Source organism: Aquarana catesbeiana, linkage group LG04 (genome assembly GCF_042186555.1).
Source record: "Aquarana catesbeiana isolate 2022-GZ linkage group LG04, ASM4218655v1, whole genome shotgun sequence".
Taxonomy (NCBI): Eukaryota; Metazoa; Chordata; class Amphibia; order Anura; family Ranidae; genus Aquarana; species Aquarana catesbeiana.
In genome coordinates, this window is record NC_133327.1 from 45823066 (window position 1) to 45842687 (window position 19622).

Below are 19622 nucleotides of genomic sequence, written 5' to 3' on the forward strand. Positions count from 1 at the left end.
GTTATGAGTAATATAATTGGTGGATGTATCAGTTTATATCTTTCCTGTTACATTCCAGTGGTGGCTAACGGGTCGCATCAGCAGTATGGTTTCCCTCAAAGGGCCAGTTGGGTTTTCGCTACCTACAGAGTGCAGGGTTCAGGAGTGTATTACACTCCTGAACCCTGCACTCTGTATGTAACACACACCTGAACCCTGAACTCTGTAGGTGTTGCGTACAGGGTGCAGGGTTCAGGAGTGTGTCACGTGCAGGGTTCAGGAGTGTGTCACGTACAGGGTGCAGGGTTCAGGAGTGTGTCACGTACAGGGTGCAGGGTTCAGGAGTGTGTCATGTACAGGGTTCAGGAGTGTGTCACGTACAGGGTGCAGGGTTCAGGAGTGTGTCACGTGCAGGGTTCAGGAGTGTGTCACGTGCAAGGTTTAGGAGTGTGTCACGTGTAGGGTTCAGGAGTGTGTCACGTACAGGGTGCAGGGTTCAGGAGTGTGTCACGTACAGGGTGCAGGGTTCAGGAGTGTGTCACGTACAGGGTGCAGGGTTCAGGAGTGTGTCACGTACAGGGTGCAGGGTTCAGGAGTGTGTCACGTACAGGGTGCAGGGTTCAGGAGTGTGTCACGTACAGGGTGCAGGGTTCAGGAGTGTGTCACGTACAGGGTGCAGGGTTCAGGAGTGTGTCACGTACAGGGTGCAGGGTTCAGGAGTGTGTCACGTACAGGGTGCAGGGTTCAGGAGTGTGTCACGTACAGGGTGCAGGGTTCAGGAGTGTCACGTGCAGGGTTCAGGAGTGTGTCACGTGCAGGGTTCAGGGGTGTGTTGCGTACAGAATGCAGGGTTCAGGGGTGTGTTGCGTACAGAATGCAGGGTTCAGGGGTGTGTTGGGTACAGAGTTCAGGGGTGTGTTACGTACAGAGTGCAGAATAATTTGGGGGTGTGTTGCGTACAGAGTGCAGAATAATTTGGGGGTGTTTTGCTTATAGAGTGCAGAATAATTTGGGGGTGTTTTGCTTACAGAGTGCAGAATAATTTGGGGGGGTGTTGCGTACAGAGTGCAGAATAATTTGGGGGGGTGTTGCGTACAGAGTGCAGAATAATTTGGGGGGGTGTTGCGTACAGAGTGCAGAATAATTTGGGGGGGTGTTGCGTACAGAGTGCAGAATAATTTGGGGGGGTGTTGCGTACAGAGTGCAGAATAATTTGGGGGGGTGTTGCGTACAGAGTGCAGAATAATTTGGGGGGGTGCTGTGTACAGAGTTCAGAATAATTTAGGGGTGTGCTGTGTATGGAGTGCAGGGTTTAGGGGCTGCACTATGCAACCCCAATTCCTCCCCCAAGCTTCTTCGCATCTCTTTCTCCTACCTGGCCCGGCTTTAGTACCTCCATGTGTAGGCGGCTCTGCCTCCCGTTGCAGGGAGATTGTTCTCTCTCTCTCAGATTCTGGGGATTTGTGCCCAGCTGTGAGTATGTGCAGGGATCTGTTCCGGGAGCCACTGAGAGCAAAGCTACCCCTTGTAAACACATAAGGCTTTTTCTGTGACACCCCTGGCAGCCGAGGGTGAGAGAGCTGGAGGTGGTGGAATGGAGTTCCTCCACATTCTGGCTACAAAACGGAGTGTGAGGGTCACATAAGGCCTGGCGAAAGTTAAAGTGTGGCTTGCACACTGCTGTGCTTGCTGTGAAGGGTAGTAGGAGGTACTTGAGAGGAGAGGTGGCTTAGGTAGACCAAAAAAAAATGGAAAGAGAAGAAACCGTTGCATAGGGTAGATCAAAGATCTAGCAATAGAAGGGCAGTGGTACAAGTAGATGAAAGAGCTGGCTCAGGTAGACCAAAGAACAAGCAGGGCGGTGGCACAGGTTTATTGGTGTAGCCGGGCCACCGACTCACTGCCAAAGAGCTAGCAGGTGGTGGGTCAGTGGTGCAGGTGGACCAAAAAACAGGCAGAAGGCGGGGCAGTAACACGGATACTACAATTGCCTGGCTGCCATGCTGCTTATGCATAAAGCCACTGGCCTGGAAAAAAAACATGCAGATCAGAACTCTTTCTATATGTAAGTGAAAGGGTCATTATGACAACCAGGCAACTAGCATTTTCAGAAGAAAAGTGCAGCACTGCTTCCATGTTTCAATAGGTTCACTTCAAAGCTATGGTGCAATATTGAAGGATTGAGGTGAGTACAAAAGGTATGTGATATACTTTATAAATCTTTTGGATGATTGAAAAAGATAAGGTGAAGACCCCTAATATAGGGCTTTTTAAAATAGGTTGCACGACTCCTGACCATAGTAATTAATCAAAACTTTACACATTTTCTGGCAGCTCCACTGTCCTATATGTGCCCCATCTGGTATATCATTAAGAATCCAAAGGGATACAATGAACAAAATTAAAGTTTTTTTTATTCTTTCAATAGAAGCATGCAATAAATATCATTTGTACCCCACTTCTGAGGCTGGAGAGTAATGAATAATAATCCGCCTTTATGCTGTGATGTCACTGATTGCCGCCCTTGATGTCATCTCACAGGTGATTGGTCAGTTGGGCGTCTCTTGGAGATCAGAAGTGCTATGAACAGACAGACCAGTGTTAGGATAACAGATAAGATGACACTGAACAACTTCCCATAGCATTAGATTAGCACTGTAGGAGGCTATAAAACATTCTGCACAGTAGTCAGGGATGTGTTGAGGACCCATGAGACCTTATGTCTTGGAATCTGAAGGAACTGGTCCCATTTCTTGGAGCAGCCATTGAGGTTCTCCATCTCCTTTTCCCATGCTACTCCTAGGAGTATGAAAGGGAGACCCTTGTTCTTAACATGCACCAAGAACTTCTGGACACTTTAATAAATGAGGCCTGGTATTCTCAGTGAAAAGCCAAATTTGTCTGTGGCGGCTGTGTGTTTGCGTTACTTTATCCGGCCCCTGTGACTCACTGCTCAGGAATTATTACATATTTAGGCCACGTCTGCTCCATGGTGCTCAGCGTCAGCCCTGGATACTCTCCAGTTACTGTCTGGAAGAGAGGGGGAATCCTGGGAGGAGTAGATTGAGTGAAATCTTGAGGGCCCAAAGTGTATCGCTGCACGCCCTCCTCAGTCCTGACATACATGCCTACTGTCATTTCCTCTAAGTGGCCGCCCCCATAGTTTAGAATCTTGTCCTTGGATATATTGGCCCTAGAAATGACCTTTGTTTCAAATGCTCATTTGTAATTTTTTTTCTTGTGTCTGAAATGTCCCATTCCTACTGGTTAAAGCTACATTGTTTGTAATGGCTATCATTATGTCTAGAACAGTGGCTCTCAACCCTAGGCTCGGTTCACACCTATGCAGTTTGCTTTTGATCCATGTTTGCAGTGCTTTTTTTTGCTGTGCGTTTTTGCGCACGCAATTTTGCCGCGATTTGCGATGTGCATTTTTTTTTTTTATGCAAAACCGCACTACATGCTTTTCTGCAGCTTTTCCATTAAAGTTTTGCATTTAAAAGTCCCTGATCCTTTTCAAGAATGCAGCGGCTGGAAAAAAAGCTAAAGCTAAAGATGTGAACATGTCCCATAGGAAACCATGTTAAATGAACTGCGGTCCGTTTTCTGCAAAAAGCACTAAAAATGCTTAGGTTTTTTTGCCCTTTGTTTTTATAAATGTAACATTTGGATCTGTTTTTTTTTTCAGATTCTTTTATAAATGATTATTCAAATGAGGGGTCTGTGAGGTGAGACAAGATGGTTAATTACCGTATATACTCGAGTATAAGTTGAGTTTTTTAGCACATTTTTTTGTGCTGAAAGTGCCCCCCTCGACTTATACTCGAGTCAAGCACTTTTCTGCAGAAAAAAAATTCATTTTCCGAACCGAATTTGGGGCCCCGTATCTCAGGGCCACTTTGTGCTAGGAACCCCAAATTTGGTGTGCAAACCCAGTGGAACTGGTTCCATAACATATCCAAAGCTGGGGTTCCTAGCATCAAGTGGCCCTGAGATACGGGGCCCCAAACCCGGTTTGGAAAATGTCATTCTCTGCTGCAGAAAAGTGCTTGACATTTTCTGAACCAGTTTTTGGGGGCCTGTATCTCGGGGCCACTTGGTGCTAGAAACCCCAGCTATTTTGTGGTGCTAGTTCCACTGGGTTTGCACACCAAATTTGGGGTTCATAGAACTAAGTGGCCCCGAGATACGGGGCCCCAAAGTCGGTCAACTGAGTCCATCTGCAGCAATGTCATTTCGGGACCCTTTGGGTTCAGAGACCCCAAATTTTGGCTGCAGCTAGGGGGCGTCCAGGAACCCTTAACTACCGAGTTTGAAGTTCAGGGGACCTATGGCTGCAAATGTCCAGCAGACTTGGTGGTCCTGTGGGTCCTGTGGGGGATGAGGTCTCTAGAGAGGGCGGGTGGCTTTGTAGGGGCACTATGGGAAACTGGAGGGCACTGCAGGGGCTTGGAAGCACTGTTGGAGATAGGGGACACTATGGGGGATGGAGGCTCTATAGCAGGCTGGGGAACACTGTAGGGGGCTAAGGTATCTCAAGCAGCTTGGGGGCACTGAGGGGTTAAGGGGCACCGTAGGCCACTATGGGAGGTTGGGGGATCAGCAACTGGAGGCAGTTCACGTCCCAGTGGTTGATAACCTTGCAAAAATTGAGTTTTTCTTAGAGTGACCAATGGTTATCTAAAGCCTGGTACACATGATGAGAATATATTGGACGAATGATTGTCTGTTTTTTTTAATATCTCCATATTGAAAATGAAGAGGTTACTAAAGCTACGAAAATAAAAATTGTGATGTAGTGTATTTGTATTGTATTTTCAGCCGAAAACCTGTACTGATTAGATGAAAATCATACGACCTGGTATCATACGAGAAACATTTTCATGCTTGTCCCTTCGGATCATTTTGCACGACCTGTACAGGTCAGCTCTCAAAAGCTGTGTACTAACGATCAGATTATCGTATGATTTTCTGATCGTGTATACTAGGCTTAAGACAGGTTATGTTTCTATTACAGGCTGAAATCTGTTCTGGTAGTATTTTCTGGCAGTAGCACCTTACTGTAGGCCTAGCAGGAACTCATCTGTGGGCCAGAGCCAGGTAAGCCATTGTTTAAAGTAAAGGTACAGACTTAAGGAAGCTGGCATTGAGTTTAATGTCAAATCAGAGGAAATGGGAACTGATCTTTTTAGCTATTTTGGGTAGAAAATTTGTATTTTCAGTAGTAGATGTAACTAATTGCAGCCACCAAGTTTTCTCAATTTCATTTAAGGATTAATTTACCCTTTCTGTAATATTTGCAAGTGGCTTTTGGATGCATTTTTACATATGTTTTTTAGGCGTCTGATGCGATCTTGTAATTAGACAATGATGTCCTTTAAATGCATTTAGAATTCTGTTTCCTGCAAATATTTCTCTTACCTTTGTACTCTGTCTCCCTCTAGTGGACGATTATTGTAAGTGGCTCTCCAGCGAATTCAGCACTTCACTAGGAAACTGGTCTTTGTGAGCCCTTATGTAATTTAGGACATACTCATCTGCATTTGTGATGATGAATCTGTGCCTGAACACTGGAAAATACAGAGGAAATTAAATTTATTCTTTGCACTTTTTTTTTCTTATGTTTTGTTTTTTAATATCAAACATGGCACAATATTTTTATAGAAGGACTGTGAGGAGCTTAAAGAAGGAACTATAGGCAACATTTTTGCTTTTCATTTTGGATAGAGCAAGGGAGGGCTATAACCCCAGTCAGATTTTTTTTTTTCAGCATCTGTGTCCCATTGCGGAGATTTCCCCTTACTTCCTGTCCCATAGCCAAACAGGACGTGAGAGGAAATCCCTGCAAATTAAAGTGGATGTAAACCCATTCGCATCCTTTCTAAACTACTGCCATAGGGGTTATCTATAAGGATATATATGCCTCCTGCATGTATCTTTACCTGTCAAGTGTCTCCCCTCTGTCTGTTATGAGACCCAAAAAACTGCGGATTCTGTGGGTGGGTCTGTTGTCTGGAGCTCGGTGGGTGGAGTCGTGATGTCAGTAAACTCCCCGCCCACCTCTACACTCCCCTTGTCAACATGCATTTTCTCCTGTGTATTTCTTATACCGAACTTCTACTATGATCACTAACATCCAATCAAAACCCAGAAAAGTCACCACACTTGGAGGTGTGGAGCAGCCAATCCTCGGAGCTGGAGAAGAAAGGAGGAGGGGATCTGAAGTACACAGAATCTCTCTCTCACACTCATGCATGAGATATGTAAATCACCTGTCACTCACAGCAAGGGGGAGAAACAGACTCCTTTTTCTCGGGCTGTCTTTATCTCACTGAAAAAAGATAAGAGGATTGCTCAGAGCTGGATTTACTCTTCGTGGCAAGACTGGGCACAGATGCCATGAAATCCTATACTGTACAAGGTGCAAGCCTTAATTTGTTTTTTTTTTGGGTTTACACCCACTTTAAGGGAATTCCTTGGGGACCCCCAGGTCACCAGAACTATTTTCCCCAGCAAACACACTTGGCCCCCTCACTCCCCCATCCCACCCCACCACCCCGCACTTACCCCATTCAGGTCACGGCTTCCCCCTGCTTTTCCTCCTTGCCAATTGGCTGATTGGCTGGGAGGAGAAGCAGGAAGACCATAGTGAATATTAAATCGCTAATGTCACAAAAGTGGGTGGGCTTGGGGTGCACCTTTTTAAAGCCAATTGGAGCCTCAGGCTCTAATCATGTGCTTCAAAAAGTTAAAAAACCCAATTGAAATCCATGCGTCTGGTGCCCTGCATAGAGATTAGGGGCCAGGCGCATGGATTAGGGGGGCATGCGCCCCCTAATCTTATGAGCAGCTGCCACTGCCCAATTGGAATATTTCCCCTCTATTACTTTTCTGGGGACAACCCAAAGTTTGGGATTTTCTTTTACTTTTACTTTCACTTTCAATGATAATGGCAAACAGGACAAATAGAGAGGGTGAATCTCCTTAACGAGGGCACAGATAGCAATAAAAACTGATAAAAATATGTTCTAATTCCTCACTCAATCTAAACAGAACAAAAAAAAATAGCAATGATCTCTAGCAGTCTCATGTAATGTATAAAGCCTGACAGTCTTCTGAAGCATGGCCCCAGTCTTTTAATAACTCATATAGTATGTCTATAGTCTCTGACCATCTTCTGTTCCATGTTTTCAAGTTCTAACAGCTTGCTTTAGCAGTACGTTCTCTAAATATTATGTGTGGCCCTTTCATTATGTCAAGGACCACACTTGAAGCCCCTATATAAAGTAAGTTGAATGACCCATAGCTCCCAACTGTCTGATTTGGAGGGACTTTCCCTGATTTGGAGCAATGTCCCTCTTTCCCCCTCATTTGTCCCTCATTTTGGTCTAATCTATAGAGTTGTATATAAAATGCACTTTTTATCTTTCATAAAGTGTTTCCCAGTGCTAAACTTTTTATCCAATTTCTAAATTGCTGCATTTGTACATTTTAAAAGCCAATATAAAGGAATAGTAGTGGTAAAAAAAAGTCTTTGTGGATTTAATTAACCACTTTTTTTTTTTATTCTCCTTTAAAGGGGTTGTAAAGGTATACATTTTTTCACCTTAATGCATTCTATGCATTAAGGTGAAAAAACTTCCGATAATACCGCCGCCCCCAGCCCCCCCCGTTTTACTTACCTGACACCTCAAAAGTAATCCGCTCGCTCCCGACATCCATTAAGCCGCTCAGCCTGGCCGCTGATTGGCTACAGTGGATGCATTGAAAGCAGCGCAGCCATTGGCTCGCGCTGCTGTCAATCACATCCAATGACGCGGCGCGCCGGGGGGGGCGGAGCCGAGTGATACAGCGCGCGGCTATAGCCGCCGGCTGTATCACGGGAGTGTGCCCGCAATAACTAACCACCATGCGAGGGAGCTCGCATTAAGGTGGTTAGTTATTTCGGGGAGGAGCTGAAACAGCCGCCGAGGGACCCCAGAAGACCAGGTTCGGGGCCACCCTGTGCAAAACGAGCTGCACAGTGGAGGTAAGTATAACATGTTTGTTATTTAAAAAAAAAAAAAAATTAACTTTACAACCCCTTTAAGGGGGTGCGGCAGGAGGCGTGTCCTATGTCTACATACGTTTGTTAGTAGGTGTCCCTCATTCCCATCTCAAAATGTTGGGGGGGTATGTTGACCCCCACTCACACATGCAAATAGGACCAACACCGATTACATGCCAGAACCCCAGCGAGGGTTCTCGGCAATTAGCTGCTGGAAGCAGTGCTGGATTTATAAGGGGGCAAAAGGGGTAACTGCCCTGGGCCCATCTCTATACAAAAATAATAAAAACCAGTACAAAAAAAAAAAAAATTAAACACCAAAATATATAATAAAAAATGACTTTCCAAGATATATTTAATCAAAGAAAGTAATATTTTGTCAGCAATCACATGTAAAGTTTTTACTCTGGACTGGTATATTGCATTGTTTTTAAAAATGAATTTTGGCAGCTCAAATGGACCACACATAGAGCATTATGACTGGGCGTATGTGTGTAAGCATGACCTCAGAATGACAATGTGTCATGCATTTTAAAAATATGTGACACTCATTGAGAATGTAAATCAAATCTGTTTATGAGAGAACCCCCAAACCTGAAGTGCCCCGAGCCTCCCCAAGTCTAAATCTGTCCCTGGCTAGAGGCAGTCACCCCCCCCCCCCCCCCCACAGCTAATTGCGGCCGCTCGCATGTAATCACAATTGTAGAGCAATTATCTGCAAGTGATCAACTTTGGATGAACCCATTGGGGTTCTCGCATGTAATCGGTGTTGGCCCCATTCACAAGTGTAAATGGGGCTCCATAGCTCCCAATTGTCCCTGATTTGGAGCAATGTCCCTCTTCCCTCCTCATTTTGTCCCTCATTTTAGTCTGATCCATATAGTCGTATATAAAATGCACTTTTTATCTTTCAAAAAGTGTTTCCCAGTGCTAAACCTTTCATCCAATTTCTAAATTGCTGCGTTTGTAAATTTTAAAAGCCAATTAAAAGGAAGAGTGGTAAAACAAAGCCCTTGTGGATTTAATGAACTTTTTTTAAAATTAATTTTCCTTTAAATGGGTGTGGCAGGGGGGCGTGTCCTATGCCTATGTTTGCTAGTAGGTGTCCCTCATTCCCAACTCAAAATGTTGGGAGGTATAGGGGCCCTATGTATGCATTATGTCCCCAGGTGAATAGGTATACCGTGGGAGCCTATAGACCATTATCTATTGATGGGCATGGGTTCCTAAAGGATATAACTAGGTAGCAAGCAGTATGAATCACTGAGCTGCTTTTGCGATCTATAAATTAGAAATATGCTATAGCTGATTTGAAAATCACACTTTAATACTGATCCTAGCTTCACTGCCTAGAGAGTCATTGGCTCGCAAATGTGCGTGGCGGGAAGTCATTGACTCTCAAATGTGCGTGGCAGGAAGTCATTGACTCTCAAATGTGCGTGGCAGGAAGTCATTGACTCTCAAATGTGCGTGGCGGGAAGTCATTGACTCGCAAATGTGCGTGGCAGGAAGTCATTGACTCGCAAATGTGCGTGGCAGGAAGTCATTGACTCTCAAATGTGCGTGGCAGGAAGTCATTGACTCGCAAATGTGCGTGGCAGGAAGTCATTGACTCGCAAATGTGCGTGGCAGGAAGTCATTGACTCGCAAATGTGCGTGGCAGGAAGTCATTGACTCTCAAATGTGCATGGCAGGAAGTCATTGACTCGCAAATGTGCATGGCAGGAAGTCATTGGCTCTCAAATGTGCGTGGCAGGAAGTCATTGACTCGCAAATAAGCGTGGCAAGAAGTCATTGACTCGCAAATGTGCGTGGCAGGAAGTCATTGACTCGCAAATGTGCGTGGCAGGAAGTCATTGACTCGCAAATGTGCGTGGCAGGAAGTCATTGACTCGCAAATGTGCGTGGCAGGAAGTCATTGACTCGCAAATGTGCGTGGCAGGAAGTCATTGACTCTCAAATGTGCGTGGCAGGAAGTCATTGACTCTCAAATGTGCGTGGCAGGATTTCAGACCTCAATGACTAAATGCATGTTTCGGGGCAGTGGAGATTTCAGGGTGGAGCATGCATCTTTAAAAATACATCAGCAGTGTCCATATACATACTTTAAATTGGACCTGTAGAAGCATACAAGAACCACTTGCTGATTTCTTGTTGGTCTGGAAGGCAGACCTGCAGAGTGAAATGCTATGTATTGCCAGCCTCCCCCTTGGTAGTGCATTGAAATGTAAATTTACCTTTATAAATAATGCAAAAAAAAAACACTACTCGGCTGAGCTTGAGCTGCCTGTCCACCAACATGCATGAAAAGCAATGGGAAAGATGAATCTACTTTAGGGTAAGTATTGGCATGAAAATATAAATACTGGAGTACATTGAACGTTGACTATTGAAGTGAAGTTAAAGAAAGGATTAAGGGATCTCCAAACTACGGCCCTCCAGCTGTTGAGGAACTACACGTCCCATGAGGCATTGTAAAACTCTGACATTCACAGACATGACTAAGCATGATGGGAATTGTAGATCCTGAACAACTGGAGGGCCGTAGTTTTGGAGACCCCTGGATTAGATCAACCTATAAAGTAGAAAACCCTATTAAGGTGGAACCCATTACATCCCAAGGTAAGTGACAAACCTTCCACCACGGAGCCAATCTTGAAGTCTGACGGCCCATAGTAGCTGGGATTATCGATGGAAGAACCTGGTTTCAGGACTCTGGTCCTTTCTAGAAATTTTCCTCCAATAATTCCAGAATTTCGGATCTGAGGCTCATAGATGCTGATCATATCATCAGAGAGGTAGTAAGAGAGGATAAAACGTCTTCCTTTATCTTCAGGGTTCATTGAGTCCTAAGGAGGAAATATCAAGGCTTATGTGTATAGTACATGGGCATTTGTTTGGATCTGAACTGCTTGTCACCCTTATGCAAGTCAATGGGAATGCTCATGCAAGTTAAAACAGCTCAGGGGAAGCTTGAGGAAGGCTAGATGCATATTTTATAAGCAACTCTGATGTAAAACAAAAAAAGTCAGACAATTCAAGAGCATCTATTTATTGGAGCATACCAGTCCTTTAATGTTGTTGCTGCATTAGTTTTCTTTTCTCTTTTTATTTTTACCTAGTGATCCTGCCAGTAACACAGTGTGCTCAATTCACTAAGGGTTATTGCATGTGGCACTTGCGTCGTGTGACACAAATTTCTCAAATATACTGAAAATGTAAATTCACTATCCCTTTATGTGGTATTTACCTCAAAAAGCAAAAATGCTTGGTAAATACTGCATATAAAAGTCAGTCTAGTAAAGGAAATAAATGAATGCATGCATTAAATAAGTGGTGGTCTAGGCATGCAATAGTTAAAAAAAAAAAAATACTATTTAATTTCAGTTGGTTGTCAAGTAGCCAGCACCTGCTGTGTCCTTAACAGCCATGACTCATCTGCTGTCAGTGGAATTGCCCGCTGACAGCAGAATGTACACAAAAGAGGAGCCGGGGTAAAAAATGTTAAAAAAAAAACAGCCAATGCCATTTTTTAAAAAATGTATTCTTTGCAAACATAAAAAAAGAGCTTTTTTTTTTTTTTTCTGCTGTCAGCAAGAAATCCCGCTGACAGTACACGAGTCTTGGTTGTTAAGGACGCAATGGGTGCTGGATCCTTGACAACCAGCTATTTCCTGATTGTTAAGAATGTCTGTGGATGCCAGCATTAAAATACAGCAAGTTATTTAGCACATTGCAAAAAAAAAAAAAAAAATTGAAAGACGCTATGAGCTATTTTACCGCTGTCCCCAGTTTCTTAATAACTCTTAGGCGTCTTTCACACTGCAGCTTGAAAAAGCTCAGTACATCTTATATTATGACCGAGTCAAAATACAGCCCGTTAATTGTAATGTGCCTATGCACACAGGCGCGTAAAACAAGCACTGTGTATTCTTCAGTAAAAAAAAAAAAAAAAAAGTCAGTAATTCACGTCTCATGCATGCAAATGCGCACGTTTGCATGAAAATTCGCACAGATTTGTCCATTGACAATGCGAGAACAAGCTACTGCGCAAAAATGTGCACGAACGCATAAGAAAAAAAAAAAAGTCTGAAAAAGTAAATGCCCAAACAGGACTATCGTGTGCAAGAGGTCTTATAGTGTGTCTACAGACTCTGACCATCTCCTGTTGCATGTTTTCAGGTTGCTTTAGCATTACATTCTCTAAATATTGTGTGTGGCCCTTTGGCTATGTCAGGGGCTACACTTGAGGCCTCTATATCCAGTAAGTTGAATGCAGCTGCTCTTTGACCCCCCCACTCATATATGCAAATGGGACCAACACAGATTACATGCCAGAACCCCAGCGAGGGTTCTTGGTAATTTAGCTGCTGTAGGCAGTGCTGGATTTATAAGGGGGCAACTTCCCTGAGCCCCCTTCCATACAAAAATAATAACAACCAGTATAAAAAAAAAAATGTATATAAAATCGCAATAAAATATATAAGAAAAATGACTTACTTTTATTAAATATAGTTTGGGTAGTAATATTTTGCTGCCAATCATCTGTAAAGTTTTTACTTTAGACTGATATATTGCATCATTTTTAAAAAATAATGTTGGCAGCTCAAGTGAAACACACATAAAGTGCTTTGAAAAAGTATTCATACCCCTTTAAATTTTCCACATGTTATCATGTTACAGCCAAAAATTGTAAATGTATTTTTTGGGGATTTTATGTGATAGACCAACACAAAGTGGCACATAATTGTGAAGTGTAAGGGAAATGATAAATGGTTTTCAATAATTTTCTACAAATAAATATGTGAAAGTGTGGTGTGTATTTGCATTCAGCCCCCCTGAGTCAATACTTTATAGAACCACCATTTGCTACAATTACAGCTGCAAAGTCTTTTTGGGGATGTCTCTACCAGCTTTGCACATCTAGAGAGTGAAATTTTTGCCCATTCTTTGCAAAATAGCTCCAGCTCTGTCAGATTGGATGGAGAGCGTCTGTGAACAGCAATTTTCAAGTCTTGCCACAGATTCTCAATAGGATTTAGTTCTGGACTTTGACTGGACCATTCTAACACATGAATATGCTTTGATCTAAACCATTCCATTGTAGCTCTGGTTATAAGTTTAGGGTCGTTGTCCTGCTGGAAGGGAAACTTCCACACCAGTCTCAAGTCTTTTGCAGACTCTAATGCCACGTACACACGAGCGGAATTTCTGTCGGAAAAATCTTGGATGGTTTTTCTGACGGAATTCCGCTCACGCTTGGCTTGCATACACACGGTCACACAAGAGTTCTCTGAACTTTCGACTGTCAAGAACGCGGTGACGCACAACACTACGACGTGCCAAGAAAATGAGGTTCAATGCTTCCGAGCATGCGTCGAATTGTTTCCGAACATGTGTGTTTTTTTGCGCGTCGGAATTGCATACATACAATCGGAATTTCCACCAAGAACTTTTTCTGTTGGAAAAATAGAGAACCAGCTCTCAATCTTTTGCTGGCGGAAATTCAGACAGAAAAAGTTGGATGGAGCGTACACGCGGTCGGAATATCCGACCAAAAGCTCCTTTCCCTTTTTTTGAGGGAAATTCCAACTGTGTGTATGCAGCATTACAGGTTTTCTTCTAAGATTGCCCTGTATTTGGCTCCATCCATCTTCCCATCAGCTCTGACCAGCTTCCCTGTCCCTGCTGAAGAAAAGCATCCCCACAACATGATGCTGCCACCACCGTGTTTCACAGTGGGGATGATGTGTTCTGGGTGATGTGCAGCGTTAGAGTCCTTTCACACGGTCGTTCAGATTTTTAGTTCAGTTCAGTCACCTTTTTTTTTTTTTTTTGTAAAAAAACGGATCAAAAACGGATACAGATGTAAATTTTTACATCCGTTTTCATGTCAGCTGACATCCGTTTTTCACAAAAAAAAAAAGTGATTGAACTGAACTTCAAACTCTGTATATAGCTGGTTGCTAAGGAGAGGGCGGGGAAACCGGCTGCCGGCTAACAACCTATGTATTATCAGCTGTCCCTCGCTGACAACTGAATGTAAAAAAGAAAAATTGCTGGCAAATAAAAAATCGTGAAAAAAACGCATAGGGTCCCCCCCCAGGTCCATACTCAGCACTTCGCGTCTAGTATGGACCCAGAGGGGACCCCCCATGCGAAAATTTGTTAAGAAAAACGTAGTGGGGCCCCCCAAAATCCATACCAGACCCTTATCTGAGCATGCACCCCGGCAGGTCAGGAAAGGGAGGGGACGAGCAAGAGACCCCCCCCCCCCCCCACATCCTGAACCATACCAGGCTCAGTGCCCTCAACATAGGGGGATATGTGCTTTGGGGGGGGGGGTTGGGGGCGCGGCTCTGCCATTGGTTCCCTTTTGGGGCCTCATCCCCTTTACCATTTGGTGAAAAGCAGATCCCACTGCTCTGATCTCACCCTCTTTGTTCTCAGAAATATATCTTCTTATGACCAGCCTTAATATCTCAGCCTATAACTGAAATGAATAGATCTGGTCTCATGCCTAACCAGGAAACATTTGCTCCGTGTATAATGTGAATATGGTCTCAGCAGGTGGGGGTTGGTGTCTGTTTTACCTCGACTGATAATTCCTTCTTACCAGACTAGCTGCATATCTCAGGACTTTGTGGTCGTTCTCTAACATTTTAATCACGTCTTTCTTGGGCGGCTTGGGAATCAGAGTCAGACAGTTCTGAAGAGAGTCTTCCAGCAGGCCGAAACCATTGTAAGGAGGGATCTCCTGGTGACACAAAGGAAGAGATATACAGATAATACAACATCAGGACAGCAGGAGGAACCAACCATCACCCCGTATAACCACCACCATTTATACTACAGGAAAACAATGGTGTATTTCCAGGAAGGATGGATTCTGGCTCATTATTCTAACATAAAGGCTGGCAAGGGTCCCTCTATTGCTCATTTGTACGTTAGGGAATGTGATTAGTAGCAACCCAAATGTTTATTGGCGTTTCACACAGTGGGCAAAAAATTTGAACTTCTGTTGGGTGTTTATTTCTGGGTGCGTCCCCATTTTTTTTTTCCTCTCACCTCTTGTCTTGGAGATACAACAGGATGTGAGAGAAAATCTTTCTAAAGTGAGGAGAAATCCAAGCTCTGATATTTGTCATTGGAACATGTGAGAGCGATCACCTCCCCTATGGATCTGGCACCCTTTCTCTTCATTATGTTATGATCATATCCCATGAAGATCTGTGTATAACATCCTAAAAAATTATATTAAACCCTCCATTTTTCAAGTATGTTCAGCAGCTGATTTAACCACTTACTGAATGTGCAGCTTCTTTATCTTTCTTTCCAGCTGGTGCCATGAATGCTGCCCCAGGTTTCCTGTTTCAGGGTGGCTCCTTCCTCTTGCAGCATCCTATGGAGTCACCCTTACATGCAGGGACTAGAGTTTGTCTCCCTACACTGTGTGAATTAAGAGAAATACACAGCCCCATAGCCTAGGGCAGCAAGGCACTCCCCTGATCCTCCATACTCTCCTTTTCCCCCCTCCAAGCTAACAGACTGACTGGTGAGTGCACTGCTCTTTGTGTATAACAGCTTCATTCATTTTTCATTACTCATTTTTCATTTTTTATTACCCTTTTTTCCACACCATCAGCGCGAGTTTATATATTTAGATCATATATATTTTCACATGGTGAGTGCACTGCCCACTGTTCTAGCGGTAGTAAACCGTGAGTAGCAAAACAAAAACCCCTGCAAAGGCAATGGTATAATGTGCTAGTATGCATTGCATACTAGCACATTATGAAATACCTTAAAATGAAGCCCTCCAGCATTGCATACTAGCACACTATGAAATACCTTAAAACAAAGCCCTCCAGCGGTGCACTATCACCACTGACAGGCCTTCCATCTTCACCCGGTCCTCATTCCAGGTTAGTGGGCTATGGCTGTATCAGTGGGTGGGGCCGCGATGATGTCACTCCTGCACATGTACGTGGGGGCCATCATCTGAGGCATGTAGCTCTGAAGGTCTGGCACAGTATGCCGAACCTTCAGAGCACATGCGTCGGTAACGTCACTGCCTGCATCCAGTGGGAATATCTCAAGTTTAGAAGATATTCAATGTGCCTACAGGTAAGCCTATAATACAAGTCCAAAAAATGGCTTTACTACCACGTTAAAGCGGTGTTCCACGCACAATTTTTTTTTTTTTTTTTTTAAAGTCAGCAGCTACAAACACTGTAGCTGCTGACTTTTAATAAGGACACTTGCCTGTCCAGGGAGCCCGCAATGTCGGCCCCCTGTGGCCGATCCATCCATTGGATCTGATGTAGGCGCCACCATTCTAATTAAGGGAAACAGGCAGTGGAGCCTTGCGGCCTCACTGCCCGTTTCTTACTGCGCATTCGCGAGTAGCGCCGCGCTTTGTGAATGGCCGGCTGTCTTCTGGGACACACACAGGTTCCAGAAGACATGGGGGGGGGGGCTTGCCCAAGTAGAGGATATGACGCCCTGCGCTGCGGACCATATGGATCGGAAGTACAGGCTGTACTTCATAAAAAGGTAAGTTAGAAGAAAAAATACATTTTCTAACTAGCCAAAATCGAGCGGTGAAGAGGCGGTCTTTCATTTGAGACCACCTCTCAAAGGTGGGTGGAACTCCACTTTAACTCTTTCTTGTGAAGTTCAGGGAAGCAGCATGGAGAAGGCATGAGCCTGTGACGTCAACGGCTGCATATCCTAAACACCGCAAGTTTAGGAGATATTCCATGTGCCTACAGGTAAGCCTTATTATAGGCTTACCTGTAGGTACAAGTCCAAAAAATGGCTTTACTGTCACTTTAACTCTTTCCTGTGAAGTTCAGGGAAGCAGCACTGAAAAAACATGAGCTAGTCACATTAAAAGTTGTGCTAGGGTAAGAGTTTTAACAAATAGTTTACTGGGGATTTTTTTTTTTTTTTTGTGTTTATTTGTGTTAAACTAAAAAACGCTGGGGGTTTAATACTATGTTCAACTAGACCTGAAGGGTGCTTGAAGGCTTCAACAAACCTGACCAAAGCCGGGCAAGGACTAAGCAGTGATAGAGAGCAATGTTCTCCCAGCCCTTTCCCAACCCCCTCACTTAGCTCACAGCCCCAAGTAAGGATAGGGAGCTGGTGGAAAAATGGACACACAGGACAATAACAAAGAACCATCCGTGGCCACTGTGCGAATGAAAGTCGAATCTAGGAAAAAGCAATGTTCACAGAACTCAGATTGCTCACAGCAGGCCCTTTTTCCAGTGGCTTGGTGCACAACAGCAACCCCTTGTTAAAAAAACCCCCAAGGGCCATGTCCTTGTATGCATTTTACTTTTGAATGGTGTATATCTTTACACCACATTGATAAATAAGGAACTTTGCATAGACTTCCTCCCTACATCACCGTCTTCTACAAGCTGTTTTTTTTTTACTTGTAAAAAGGGCCTTTACAAGTGCCTACACGTAGTGAGACATTAGAGCTTCATCTTGTCCATAGTGTACGGGAATTCCAGACACTTGTAACCCTTCCCTGCAATAAGTCTGTATGCTATAACACAAAGCTCCTACTATATCCTTACCTGTTTCACTTCTTCAATCACCTTCTTCTCCACGCTAACAGGCGTCAGGTCTGCGATTGCCAAGTTCTTCTGGTAGAAGTCTCGAGTGTAAGCATCACAGTCATATAGGAAGAACTTACGGCCCAAGATTGTGATGTGACTCCCCACCATGAAATCTCGGGGGGAGTACCACTCCGTTACCTCCTGGTCTGACATCTCCAGGACACATTTAGGGAAGGTGTCTGTACGGGTGAAATGAGACATTACTAAAGAGACCTAAATAAATAACCTGACCCAACCTCACAATAAGAGGAACCAGATGTGGCCCAGGAATAATTACAAGACAGGTTTGTGAGTGTTAGATGTTAGTTATTAGCTTCTGAAAACTGGCGGTTGTTTTTGGCCCATAAACATGAGCTCCACCGCTTCAGCAGAAATTCATTGTACATGGATGTAAGGTAACTGTGTACACCACATGTGTCAAACACAAAGCCCTCCAGGCCATTTCCAGTGGTTCTCACACTTTATGCCTGCAATGAGTTTGACACCCCTGGTTTACACAATTGTGAAAATTGCATGATTATTGTACCTACTGTACATTTATTCACAAAAAATAGAATGTAACATATACAGTACTAATCCCTAAAGGTGTCAATAAAACTCAACTGAAAGCCAGGCAAAATTTGGATAGAGGGGGAAGAGTTAAAACCTGGTTTTTATTTCTCCAAAAGAAGGAGGTGCTGGATTCAACTTATCAGTAGGCTTCAAATTAAGGGCTCAGTGGCGCTCCCAACCAAAAACTGGGGAGGGAACCTAGAGCTGAAGATCCATGTGTACAAAGACTAATGAGAGTGCCAAGCAATAGGTCTAGAGCTTCAGTCTTTTAGTATTGGTTTTAATTCATAACAATACCATGAAATACCCAATGTGTTATGGGAGTCTCAAAGATCTCCCCATACTTCAGAGCTTAGGTGTTATCAGTGGTGTGGAGGACTCAGAAATGGCATAGTCACCAGGATTAATTGTTTGCTGTGTAAACGTTTTAAAATATTCATAATCAGTAATTTATGAAAATACTTCTTACATTAATGTTTTGCTGATGTACCGATCCTAGATATTTTATTAACATTTACACAGAAAACAAATAACCCTAGTGAATATGTCCTCCAAACCACTGATGACATCTAAACCCTATAGATGCGGGAGATCTTTGAGTCTGCAATGCATTGCCCATTTTATTTCTGCCTGTTATGAATTAATATTATTATTATACAGGATTTATATAGCGCCAACAGTTTGCGCTGTGCGTTACAATATAAAAGGAGACAATACAGCAACAATACAATTCAATACAGGAGGGTTAGAAGGTTAATACCATGACTAAACAACTTTGGACCCCTAGGCCGTTTTTTTGGTTTCCTTTTTTTACACACGTTTTTCTTGTGTCTGTGACCCCATTGGTGAGACTTTCACTTCTTGTCCCTGTGACACCTATACAAGAAATGCAGTATGTGTTTTTTACTGAAACAGGAAGGCACAAACAACAATAAAAATATTGTCATGTGTTCCCTTTCACCCTCTTCACATCCTGACAGGAAGTGGGAGGAAATCTCCCCAATAGGGACACCAACAGGAATAAAAATGACAAAGGCTCTAAACCTTTCCTTCTCCTTCCAAAACATTGATTTTGGCTGGCGTACGTCTTTTAAAATAATGTTTCTGTGTTTTTTATATATATATATTTTTATTTATTATCTTCAGGAATAAAAATATGAAACTTTGAAAAGTACTTTTCTTTTTTTTTTTTTTTTTTTTGTGAAATAGGAAATTGCCAATGAATATTTAAAATTTATATTTCCACTGACCAAGTCTGCAAGAATATATTTCTGATATGTCACAATAAAAGCAATAGGCCTCACGCACACAGGACATGTAAATGCGTGTGATGCATTCAGACGTGTCAAGCACCTAGGATTGAATTCATTTCAGTAGCCAGAATAGTCGTTTATTTATTTTGGCCATTG

General features: G+C 43.4%; 1 protein-coding gene across 2 annotated transcripts in view; it reads right to left on the bottom strand.

Annotated features, from left to right (window-relative positions):
- Nucleotides 1-2376: 2376 nt before the first annotated feature.
- EFHC1 (EF-hand domain containing 1) overlaps nt 2377-19622 on the bottom strand; it is a 40688-nt gene continuing 23442 nt past the window's right edge. For both annotated transcript variants that reach the window (XM_073625149.1, XM_073625148.1), the window contains exons 6-10: nt 17620-17840; nt 14643-14783; nt 10662-10875; nt 5401-5549; nt 2377-2559 (exon numbers count right to left, since the gene is read on the bottom strand). In XM_073625149.1, coding sequence (XP_073481250.1) covers nt 5431-5549; nt 10662-10875; nt 14643-14783; nt 17620-17840 — 695 coding nt within the window. In that variant the 3' untranslated portion in view covers nt 2377-2559; nt 5401-5430. The remainder of the gene's footprint in view (nt 2560-5400; nt 5550-10661; nt 10876-14642; nt 14784-17619; nt 17841-19622) is intronic.